The 12,892-nt window shown below is 43.9% G+C and overlaps 1 protein-coding gene across 17 annotated transcripts in view; it reads right to left on the bottom strand.

Moving 5' to 3' along the window:
• LOC125761682 (tight junction protein ZO-2) overlaps positions 1 to 12,892 on the bottom strand; it is a 46,447-nt gene that overhangs the window by 1,634 nt on the left and 31,921 nt on the right. For 10 of the 17 annotated variants that reach the window (XM_049423037.1, XM_049423040.1, XM_049423043.1 and 7 more), the window contains 10 exons: positions 11,069 to 12,844; positions 8,996 to 9,226; positions 8,470 to 8,650; positions 7,868 to 8,399; positions 7,516 to 7,637; positions 7,284 to 7,431; positions 6,072 to 6,294; positions 5,665 to 6,013; positions 4,966 to 5,101; positions 545 to 2,826 (listed from right to left, as the gene is read on the bottom strand). In XM_049423037.1, coding sequence (XP_049278994.1) covers positions 545 to 2,826; positions 4,966 to 5,101; positions 5,665 to 6,013; positions 6,072 to 6,294; positions 7,284 to 7,431; positions 7,516 to 7,637; positions 7,868 to 8,399; positions 8,470 to 8,650; positions 8,996 to 9,226; positions 11,069 to 12,844 — 5,980 coding nt within the window. The other 7 variants (XM_049423038.1, XM_049423041.1, XM_049423039.1 and 4 more) reach the window with 7 other exon arrangements.

Here is a 12,892-nt window from a genome sequence, read left to right as displayed (position 1 = left end):
GATGATGGTAATAAAACTAAAAAAATATTATTTAAAACAAAAATGCGTGCAAAAACAGACAAAAAAAAAATAAAAACATAATAGCAAATGTAGCTATTTGTAGGTGAACAAATTAGACCAAAAATTAGCGTATGAAAACAATTGCACACACACACACACAAACACATTTAAACATGGTAACTAATCCATGAAGAAAAAAAAACATATAATGAAACACAAATAAATGCGATGTTTAAAACTGAAACATTGAACGACTGATGCTAATGGTGAACGAAATAATAAGGTGATAAAAACTTTCAAACGCAAACGCATACGATAGAAAATAAAAGAAGGGACAAACAAACGTTGCTGGCTAACAGATAAGTGAGAGCAATACGAAGAGAAGGCGACAAGTGGCAAATCATAAGTGGCAACAGGTACAGCGTACAACATAGCGAAATTGATTTGATTTTGTTCGGGTTGGGTGAGAAATATAGATATTTTTGCTAAAGGTGTTTTATGGTTGTGTGTGTTTTTGTTAAGTGTAGAATTCCGAAAAACCAACCATTCTCCATGTCCAGCGGTGGTCCACCGACGCTTTCGCTCAGCCGCGGATCGGTGACGGTGAAGTAAATCTCTTGCTGTACGCCTGGCGGTATCGCGCCGGCCGGTATGTGCAGCGAAACGTTCCAGATCGGATCGGCCAAACTGCCACCGGCCGTATCGAACATACCGCGCCGGGTTATGGGTTGCCGTGGAGCCGGCAGCCCGAGTGAAAGTTCACTCGCAAACGGTGTACTGGTCGCGTTCGGTGGTCCGATCGGTAGGCTCATCTGTGAACCGGTCGCAGCCGTCGTGTACTGTGTCTCGATTGATGTTCGGCTCGCGTAAACTGGGGCCGGCTCGGGACCCGACTGTACAGGACGATTGTGTGGCGAGGAAACGGGTGGTGGTGGGGGCGGTGGCATTACCGGTGGAGCAGTTCGTTTTAAAAAGTTGGATATGTGTGTCGCTCGGATACTTTTCGGTGTGCCCATGGACGGTGGCACCGCTACGGGAGATGACGTTGCAACGGGGCTGCCGGGACATTGCGATCCCACCATCAGCTTGTCGAAGGTGGAATCGTTTTGGTTCGCTGCAGTTAGCGTTCGTTCGCCGCTCTTTTCCTGCTCATCTTCCTCCTCCACATCGTCATCCTCTTCGGCGGCTAAGGGTGCACCCAAGCTGTGTGGTTTTCGTACAACCGAAGGCGTGATGTTCGGGGATTCAGTAATGTTAGTCATGTTGCTCGTTTCAGACTCCTTCGGTTCCTTTCGATCGGTATCGGCTGCAGTTTCAACCACGTTTAAACAAAGCCCTTGCATTTCACTAACCGGATGTTCCGATGCGTCTACCATGGATGAGACCGATTCGTGCTCATTCTTCGACTCATAGATCGGTTCATGTTTGAGCTCCCTGCGCGAAACGTACACTGGTTCGGCCATTGATTCCATCGCCTCTTTGCGGGATTGATAAATTTGTTCTCGCATTTGTGTGCGCCTTTCGCGCATTTCGCCTCCATTGCGGGACGACGAGTAACCGCTTTTGCACGAACTGCTCGACGGTGAGTTGGGAGAACTGGAGCATGAACCGCTGGCAGTAGTACCACCACCGGCTAGACCCTGGTTGCGCAGGAATCGATCACTAGCGGCGGAAGTAGTTGTGCCACCCATCGAACTACTACCATTACCAGAAGCGGGTGATGAACCATGTGGCTGCTGTTGCGCTGCTTGTGGTTGCATCTCCACCATTCTACTTTGCTGGATGCGATCTTGCATCTGCTGCTTGCTCTGATAAAGATGATCACGGTGCATTTCCCGCCGGCTTTGATACACTGGATCTTCGATCGTTCGGCGCGTATGCTCGCGTGCTTCGTTGTACAGAAATGAACCACTCTTGCTCTGATAGATAGACTCATCGTGGGCAGAAGAACCGTGACTTACATTGGCTATTGCTGCCCGATGATGGTCCACTATTGAGGCGTGATTGGGTGCCCTCTCGGAGCCCATTCGTCGACGGTTCAATTGATTGAAGCTGGGCGATGGAGCGGTTCGATCGGCCATACTGTGACGACGTACGATGCGTCGTCCAAGCGTACTAGCCGTGGCCCCTGGTCCTAACGGAACTCTTCCACGCTCTAATTCAATAAGTGCCCGGTTGGCATACAAGTTTTCGTCTGGTGGATAGTAACCCTGGCCATCACCTTGCTGATCGTAGTATCCTCTACCGTGGTTACCGTACATAGATTCTAGCTCCAAATTCTGATACGTACTGTTACCATCCTTAGGATAGTATGGCTCATGGCGCTGATAACCCCGAACAGGTTGCGGTGAATAAGGTCCCTGATATGAGGACACATACCGTTGATCGTTATAATACGCCTGCTGTTGCATTTCTCTCGCGTACATTGATCGCTGATCGTATAACTGCTGCTGTTGCTGCTGCTGCTCGGACATGCGCATTCGTGCCAATCGAGGTTCCATCATCGAGTGTTGCCGTTTCAGTATCGGCCTGAGCGACTTTTTATCCGCATCACCCACCAAACTTACCTGCCGACGTAGCGGACGGGTAGACTTAATGAATGCGTTCTTGATTGCTTTCAGCGGAGATTTCAGAATGTTTTTCTTCGGCGGTTTCGCCGGTAACTCTGGTGGTAGGGATGGATCATGCCCAGGGTAGGGTCCACGAGGTGGCGGCCCCGGTATCGGTGGCAAGGGCTGTTGCTGTAACTGGCGCATGCGTTCCTGATGCATCAGGTGTTGCTGGTGCTGATTGAACTCATGGATCGACATCATTGGCTCCATGTCTCTGCAGAATTGAGGACGAATGTGGGAATGCAGGGATGTGGCAAAGGATCGATGTGCATGATTTGGGAATGGATGTTGATTGATAACGAATCATTTATTAAATAGAATTAAATAGAACGTTAGCGCTCCAGTAGCAGAGTAGTACGGCATTTTGGCCAAGGATTAGGTGCGCCAGTTTAAAAATAAAAGTGAACGGTGGAAAGAGGACTCAAAGTCTGGGGACAGGGGTTGGACACACAGACAAAGGTAGAACAGCATTTGCATCTCGCCGGAGCAAGCACCAAGAGAACAGCTTTGTCACATTAATGCATTGGACTACATGCACTAACTTTTTCCCCCATTCATTTTGTTCGCTTTTCTATACTAACCATCGATTATTATTTAAAAAAAAGTTAAACAAAAATAGATCAGTCTCGCTCAATTTTCAGTTTTTGTTTAATGTGGTTTGTAGAGATTCGAGTTCTGGTACAGGCGGATCGATCATATCGTATTATTTTTTAACAACTGTTTAGAAAACTCATTGTACAGATTTGTTTTCGGGTAGTTTGTAAAGAATCTCAACATGTTTTTTTTAATAGAAAATAATCATTTCAATTCAAAACCAACATTCGCTCTCTATCTCTCTCTCTCTCACACACACACACGCACATACAGACATAAAAATGTAAAAATGCATTCGCGATCCATACAAGAGTTCACTCAATGATTATAACCTTATGCAAATGTCTTAGTCCCTTCAGCCAGCTATTACCTCTTACCAAAACCCATTTTTTAACCGATTGCGTACATTTAGAAGTATACCACTAGCTATTGGTAATTAGTCTATAGAATAATAAAGAAGATAGGAAGGAGAGTACCGTTTCAAGATACAAGTGAACTGTTTGCTCGCATAGGTGTCCGAAATCCGAAAAGCGGGAGTTTGGAATATACATTTCTTTCTTTGTGAAAGAAAATCAACGACAGCAATATACTCACGTTCGCTCTTGTGTATTAGGTAGGCAGAGGAAGCAAAGTATGTTGAAATGTTATTTGCAGAGACATGAGAAGCAATGGTTAGTAGAAATCAGAATAGCATCGAATGTCTAATGCAACAATAATCCTTACTGTAGCATGAACTATTTTTACACCTCAATGCTCAATTATAATATTTTAAAGCCATCCTTATACTGTATGTTTTTTTACATTTTTTAAAACATTTACTTTAGAACAAAGCTATGCATTGTTTATGATTTTTTTTTGCTTTACCACCATTTGCTACGCTATGTGGACATACATTTTTATTCAATTAATTAACTCATTAACAAGCAATAACACTGGCGTAGCGAAAGGGTGTTGTAGTCATATCGGATATACAATTTTAAATAAGGCTACACAAACGAAAGGGAACGTACAAAAAAGGGTACTGCTCAGTCAGAAAAAGAAAACAAAATTGAGGGTAAAAGTTAGTGCGACCTGTAACGTGCGGAAAACACGATTGATTTGAAGTTGTTCCAATGTTCCTTGTTGCTCTAGAGGTACGTACAAATATTTGGATTCAACGCGGAAGTATTTTGTTTGTGGTTGCAGCGAAACAAACGGGTTTTTGCCTTAAAATTCTGACGTAGTTTTGTCTGGCGTGTGGAAGTATGCATTATAGAAGCGATGGAATGGACTAGTCACAACAGGGGGCAGCGAGTCATAGGTATGGTATGGATGTGTATCAAAGCATTGCATGTTTTGTTAACCTGTAGGATTAGTAATAGCCGTAAGTCATAACGCCGTTCGCCAGGGTTAGAAACGTATGTTTTTTTTTATTAAACTGATTTCTGTTCGTCCATCATCGCTGAGGATGAAGCACAACATGCATTGTATCGAACGACACACATGTGTTTTAAATGAAGTAGAGTCAAAAATTAAAACTGCGTTGTCGTACTACTATCAACAGTCAGCTTTAACAGTCAAGGATTTCTAAAGTAAAGTTCTGAAGTTATCTTATGTATGTAAGCAAATGAAAGAGTAATTTGTGGTCCAAAGATGTAGTCGTTCGATGAGTTTGTTCAGAGAATGGGTAATAAGAATTTGGTCAGTCGTTGGGAGCAAAGTTGAGTTAGCAAACGAAGAAATGAATCCAAGAAAAAGATTAATGTTGTGAAGTACTTACCGTATGTTGTGGTGGTGCCCAACCATCGTACCAAGTTGTGGTTTGCGGTAAAGCTCGAATGCCGATCCTCGCTGCTCTCGGCTTCCGGCGAGATCGAGCGCATGTCGATCAGTTGGATGTAGTGCTGGCATGTTACCTGAGAGACACAAATCCATGATAAGTGCAGGTAAAAATACATGGTAAAATACAGTCCATTAACCCTTGAATGCATGAATTTGTAAGTATAATTTAACCGTAAAACATTCTTTGCACTTCACAATTTTAAATTTGTTATCAAGGGAATATATATGTGAAGTTTCAATTTAAAACAAAAAAAAGGATTTCTTGCAGTAAAAAAAATAAACGATTTTAATTGAATCAAACGTCTTGTGTTATAAATTTGGTAATGTTCGAAAACACAAAAGCATAACATTAGCTACAGCAATGTTTTGTGGTAGATTTCATTTTGAATTGGATGATAATAAAGTTCGAATGAATTTGTGAGCCTTTGTGCCGTATCGTGAAAATCATGCATTTAAGAATTGGGTAGTAAATCAAGGAAAAGGGATTAGGATAATAAGGAAGTAGTAGATAAGTGGGTAATGAGTGGAATTATTGATGGTAAGACGCGTGAGAACTATCAGTAGAGGATCTTAAATCATTAATGGATGGTATCAGTATGTATAATTTGTGTGTAGTATGTCAAGGCGTGTTTGTTACCTATGCCATGAGTTCCAGTCCCATTACCTCTATGCATGTAAGTATTGCCGTAGGGGTATTGTGCGTTACCGTTGTTATAACCATTGTTTGCACCCATTGCACCCATGTCCCTGACACCATTGCTCATATAAGAATGACTACCGTTGGTGCTGCCATTGTACATAGGGCCACCATTGCCGCCATTAGCACCATTTCCGACCGCGTACGGATTGTACGGATGCATACCGGGACCATGGGATCCACCATTGTTGGGTGAACTTGGGACATTGTGGGCCATGCCTTGATGATAATGTGACGTTGCCATTGGAGGATAATAAAAACCATCCGGTGAGCGAGGTGAAATCGGTTCCTGCAATCGAAAGGAGCATTAGATTGTTTGCCTAGACTTGACCATTGATTGAGCTTACCCCATTATCCCACTGTCCGGAATGATGCATTCCGGAACCATTGCTGCCGGTACCTCCGACTGGAGGTCTGTAGTTTTTAGGTTTTGGCGGAGGAACAGGTTTAAATGGTGCGCCATTACCCATATTCGCTCCGATAGCACCGGGTGGCTGTCCAGGTGAACCAATCATCGACGGTCCTTTGCTAGGCTTCGAGTAGTCTGCTTGCGATGCGGAATTATTTCGACTGTGCCGTGTAATGGAATCGATATAACGATAAAAAAACATGAGTATAAATGCTAGTAGTAATTTCGGGTTTCAATAAATGTTCATCATATGTTTGATCATAACCGAGTATGGCCGGGATGAGGTAAAATGCAACGAGGAGCCTTGAACATATTGTATTTAACTTAGCAAAAGCGGTGCTGACAATACGGCAGAAGCCGTAACACTAAAAAAAAATAATTAAAAATATGTTCGATTATATATGAGGAGTATGAAAAGATGTGCAAAAAAACCTTCCTTCGTACAAAGTGATTATATATACATGTGTTTCGTTTTCTTAAAATTAAGAAACAAACAATATTTCACAACAAAACATTGAGTTGTTTGTTAAATTTTTTGAAATTATGAAGCGAGATGACATAAAAGATAGCTAAGAGCGGGATCTTTTTATAGGCAATAATGAAGGCATCTGTGTTACATGTTTAAACGAATCGTGCTTGAAAGTGAAATAGGCAGGATGATAACGAAAATCAATCACAAAAAGTGCAATCTAAATTAAACACATTGTGTCGGTTCAAAAAATAACAGAAGACTATTAATGTCTTACAATGTACCTTCGAACAATCCAAATAACGAATCAATTGTATTTGGCTGATTTTTGTAGTACTATACTATACTAAAACAACAAAATGCTTTCGTTGATCCCCGAGCAACCATTTTAAACTAACGTGTCGTACTTCGAACGAACTAATCTACGTCTGTGTGGACAACACATCGTATGATAATGTAGATTTGGTTGGGATTTGTTTATAAACAGATATTCCCGCATCTGTTGTCGCGACCTTCAGTTGCAGACCCACATTACGTTAAAATGCAGCATGAAAGAAAAACAAAGCCATCAATCAACATCGTCAAACAACTTCCGGACCGCTACATTATTCTATGTCTATCGTATTCTAACCTAATAATCCACATTCTACGGGTCAAAAAGAAATAACTGATGTCGCTCACCTGTATTTGCCGTAATCCGTTTTCGTTTCGATGATGTGCTTTCGTGGACTGTCTAGTACGAGATTGGTTGGTCTTTGTGGCATATTCATGCCTCCTCCGGAACGATCGCCTGAGTTTCGTTGCGTTAATGTTTCATGAACTCCTGTACCTTTAGAAACGTGTTCCAAGTAATTATTAGTACATGTGATTGAATCATCCATTTGAGTGTAATCTCTCAATAACGGAAACATACCATTATAGTTGTTTCTAGCTGTCGTTAGCAACATATCGGATGAGGTGTTCATTGAAGGGTTTCTTCCATACTCTGAAAGCCCTGATGCGTTTCCTCCCATTGGATGTGCTCCATTTCGATTGCTAAAACAACGAAGAAAGCATTCATTAATTGAGCTTTCCCAAACCTGAATCGTACAACAAACGATGGATTGTACATCATTTTGTTTCTATAAAACATACGAAGAAAGCTATTTCAAATTTCTTTTCAAAAAAACTAAAACCAACTGAGCATATGCTAAGGAAAAGAACAAAAAAGCTGCCCAAAACTGCGACAAATTTACTTGGCAGGCAGAAATACGGGAAAGACTTACTTGGGCACCGATTTCAGATCATCGGGTGCATTGGGTCCTAACCTCATATTCTGTGCGGTCAGCTGCGATGATGTATTGTAAGAATCGTAGCTGGAAACACTATCGTACGATCCGTTCGCTTTGCTGGACGTGTTCGGATTGCTGCCGGACGAAGCAGCATGATGATGACCAGCCGTACGACCACCGCCACTGCGATCCAGTGATGTATTGGCGTTACGCTCCAAGGAGCTAACGGTTCCTGGGGCCGTCGTGCTTCCATTTACCATCGGTGGAAGTGCTGGTCGCTTGTCCGGTCCTCCATGTCCTAGCAGCTGATTTCGACTGCTATACTCATCGTGCGTCGATGTAGGATCATGTAGCGTATCAGCGGAGGATTGTTTCCCATTGCCGAAGAGTCGTTCCTGTGCTGAACGACCGAGTGTACCGCCAGAGCTTGAGTTACGCGAAGGTAACGAAGATCCGGACGTACTTGGAGCACCGGGAGCGTTCGGTGGTTTGGACGCTCGGTCGATACGAGGAGGTAAATCTGGAACTGGAGCAATTAGAAGATGGTGATAAACACACAGAAACACTCCCTCGATATCATTCAAGTTGAAACTTACCCGCTCCGAAGTGTGGACCATTCGATGAACCTTGCAGCGGCGGTGCGGCACGTGCAGTGGACGAACCGTAAATGGCATCTTCAGGATTCATTGCCGATGCACCACCATTTTTGCTCGATGAAAAACCATACTTGTTGTCAACGGTCATACGACGGGAGTGAGGCGCATGTTCGTATGGATTCTTTAGCAACGATGATCATTAAGAGAAACATTAAATTATTCATTGAATCAAGTGATTTCGGTTGTGTTAAAAATAATTCTTTTAGTCACAAAATGAGTCAAATGAGGATGAATGAACGTTTTATTATTAGAAGAGAAGTATGACTTCGAAATTATTAGAAGAGAAGTATGACTGCAGTACATTTTAAATTAATCAATAACTGACATAGCATTATTGAAACATAATGCACTAAGTTCCAGTCGATTATGATTAAAGAAATAATTTAGAAAAAGTATATTTAAAAAAACAGTGGAACATTTGCCGAAACAATATCATAAATAAAATATGGGGATGCTGTTAGCTTACCGTGTATGGTGGTGGCATGCCGTCACCGAGTTCTCTATCCCTATCCAAGTTATCCTGATTAGTGGCAATCGATGGATCAGAGCTGGATTTCACCAACTGTGGCAAGTTGCCCAATGAAAGTGATGCTGACGGGCCCGGGCTTAGCTCCAGATCCGATTCTGGACTCGAGGCGTAGGAAAGACGGGATGTGGTCATGGGGAACAAGAAATCATCTGACAAGGATTCTACGGGCTATCGGTTCGATAGTCAGCAAACCGATCGGTATGATGGTTGGGAAGTGAGTAGGAACGGACGGCAAACAACGGAAATAGCGTTACCAGTACGTATACGGTACGATAAAGGTTTGTTGGGAGTTTATCAAGCGTACGGTGACGATGAAGGAACATAATTGAATATTTTCAGGAACAGAAGGCAATCGTTAAGAGGATGGGGCAATATATTCAGCGCACACACACGCGATAGTTGATAAATGTAGCGTTTATAGAGTAGATATGTTTCGCGTTAGTTGCAAACAAACACAATTTTGTTTTCGATTTATCGTCAACCACATCAGTAGTGTTTTTTTTTGTTTTTGGGGAAGGACATCGATTTTCATGTAGAAGCGTATGTAGGAAGTCGAATGAGTATATATATGGAATTAAAAAAGACAGAAAAAATCACACCGTTAGATTCGTCAAAAGTCAAAAAATGAGTGATACTTATACTATTGCAAATGGAAAGTGTAAAAGCCTTTCAAACCCTTATTGGAAGCATGCGAACATTATTGTTAGATAATTCTTATTAAAACCCGATAGCACTTATTAGTATCTCTGTTATAAAATTTTACGTATTTAACATTTGTACAAAGTTACAAACTTTACAGACATTTAATTGTCAATGTAAGCGATGAATTGATTTTGATCATGCAAATGATTACCATTGGCATCAATGGACGGGTGGATGTTATTAGTACCGTGCAATGAACCACTAGCACCAACACTGGTGCTGTTGAGAGAATAATTATTATCGCGACCATTGCAAATACCGTTGCCATTATTAACATCATTAGTAATGTTAGTGTACGATCGGTTGCGATCGTGCATTTGCAAGTTGTCCGGATTGTGATAGAAAGGTGTAGCGTGAACGGTCGCATTTGCCGGCCGACCATTGTCGCCAACGCCTACAGCGATTGGTGGTTGTTCATCGTCGTACAGCAGCTGTTCCGAGCTTCCGGTGGTTGCTGTGGACGATTTACCACCGTAAGACGACGCTGCATGCAGACTAAGGGTTGATCGCTGAATGTTTGGATTGGAACGATGCAGTCCGGCATTGTAGACGATTCGACCCGGTTGTCGAGCTCCGACCGCCGGGGATGCCATCCGGATATCGGGCAGCATCATTTGAGCACCAATCTCACTGCCAAGAACAGTGTTTGGCCGACAGTTTTGCAAGGCATGCGGCGTTGGGATGGGTGTGATGGGTTTGATTGTATTAAACGATTGGTTAGTAAAGTGTGGTTGTTGAGCATATTGGGCAACGGCGATAGGTGCGATGGCAAGCGAATTGTTGAAGTTAGCAGCTGGCATTGAATAGCGATAAGGATTTCGGGACATTCCTCCAACATTTGTCTTTGCTGGTGGTAAAGGAGACACATAATTGCAACACGACAACGGGCATGGAGGTGGTAGATAGGGCAGAAAAATATCGGATGCCAGTTCCACCCGCTAGCCAATATAAAAGGTGTTGGATTGAGTTTCAAAAAGGGTATTAAGGCAGAACAAACATGAACATAGAAGAAGGAAAGTAAAAGGACCGCAACGTACACCAACCAACACCAAGTGATAGAATAAGAAAAAAAGAAACAAATATTTAGAATTAGGTATGGTTTGAAAATGCTCAGCACCATGTGAAACCCCTACTAAACGTACAGATGTTCCGTAACTTACGGAGAATTACGGAGCCTGAAATATAATAATTTATACCACCAAATTCCACAGTTTTTGCGCTAAAGCTACAAAGAAAATAATGAACCCACATCCCAAAACCCATACTACCACCATGAGGGCGCGGTGCCAATGAACGGGAATTGTTTACCTTGGTCTCCGACATCCAAACTGCACCACTCTGCTGTTGATCTATCGAATCCCTCAGCTTTCGGTACCACGTGTCCGGATCGTTCAGGTTGATCGTTGTGCTAAACACATGGGACCAAACGCGTTCCAGCTTCTGACATTGCTCGAACAATTTCTTGCTGCTCTTGTGAGCCGATTTTGGTAATCCTTGGCGCATCTGCTTGATTGTGTGTTTTGTGTCCGCTTTCAAGAATATCACTATCGGGTAGAACTGCGCATAGTTTAGCCGATCGACCGCATTCGGTGTCACGTCAAGTAGCGCATGCTTGCCACGATCCATAATGTCACGAATGTTTGACAAGCGCACGATTCCACCACACTTAGACGAACCCTTATCGTCATCCTGCAACGGTGCCGTATATTTGTCAGGGAAATCTTTCATCAAACGTTCGCGTGCAATATCCGCGACCGGGCCAAAGATGACAACCGGACGCACAAAGCCCGGATGTCTCAGCACGACACGCTCGTACGCTGGGAATTTTGAGATGGCGTCCGAGAACACCACATCATCCCAGTTCTCGCGTGACAATGACTTTGAGCGACGATGGGTCGAACGGCGCCGGCGGAAGAAGCTTACTCGCGACTCGGAAGTATTGAGTTCCTTCTTGCTCGCGTTAAACTGCACCGTCGCCAGCTCTTCGGCCCGAGCCTTGTTGGGAATGACGCCGCGCTGCAGCTCTTGATGTCCACGACCGATGCGCAACACCTGCCAGGCACCGACTACTCCATTGTACAGGGTATCTATGACCCGAAACACATCGCCGGCCTTGAATGACAATTCACCCTTGGTCGGTGTATCGCAGTGGAAATGCGTTTTGATGTGGAACGAATCTCCCCGCTGCTGTGCCGTTATGCTATCGAACTCCTCCTTGCAGTACTGTACGATCAGATCGATGCGATCCTGCAGGCTAAGCAGAAAGAGGACAGCCTCTTCCCTGGTAACTCCGTTCATGTCCATATCGTTGACCTTCAGTATTTTGTCCCCCGTTACGAGACCCTGGGCGGAAGCGGGACTGTTCTGCTGTACGGCCGTCACAAAGATGCCCACTTCGTTACCGCCCGTCAACCGTATCCCGACCGAACCCTCCTTTTGGAATGTGATGTATCGTGGTTCGGTCGTCGGAGGTTTTTCCTCCATCAGCTGACGGCGTGTGGCGTAAAAATCTTCACCCCTCGGTGGTGGTGGTCTCGGTGGTTCGTCAACGACACTGCGCGATCGTGAATGTCCGGCAGCACCCGAGTCCGCCGTGCGGCTAGACGTTCCCGGTGGGGTGCTGGGACGATCGAGCTGCTGCAGCGAAATATCTGTCAACGGTCCTCTGGAACGGCCTCTCGGCGTTAGATTGCTTTTGTCATCCGCCAGCAGCGTACTCATGGCGGATGGTCTCGTCGGTGGTTGCACGTACAAATTTTGCCCCGAGTATGAACCGGTTCCGTTGAGATAATTCTCATCCATATTGCTACAGTTGGAGACCTGGGCCGTATGGGAATAGACGGGCGATTGCATACCGGAACCAGTTCCACCAGTTGCCCCTCCACCATAGTTTCCACCAACACCGTTCGCTTCGCGTAGCACAGCTAGCGTTAATCGTTCTTTGCAACCGTCAATGATTTTTTTCGCCTCTTTCAGACTCATCGAATCATTGCAGTTGGTGTTGTGAATGCGCGTGACCAGATCACCTTCCTGCAGTGAATACCCATTTGCCGCTAGCTGATCTTTAGTCTTTGATGATATTTCCTGTGGAGTAGCACAAATATAAATCATCAAAAAAGCCTATCTCTTAGG

The sequence above is a fragment of the Anopheles funestus genome, chromosome 2RL, assembly GCF_943734845.2.
Source record: "Anopheles funestus chromosome 2RL, idAnoFuneDA-416_04, whole genome shotgun sequence".
Lineage (NCBI taxonomy): Eukaryota > Metazoa > Arthropoda > Insecta > Diptera > Culicidae > Anopheles > Anopheles funestus.
The sequence above is the reverse complement of the archived record's forward strand: the minus strand, read 5'-3'. Positions and strand labels throughout refer to the sequence as shown.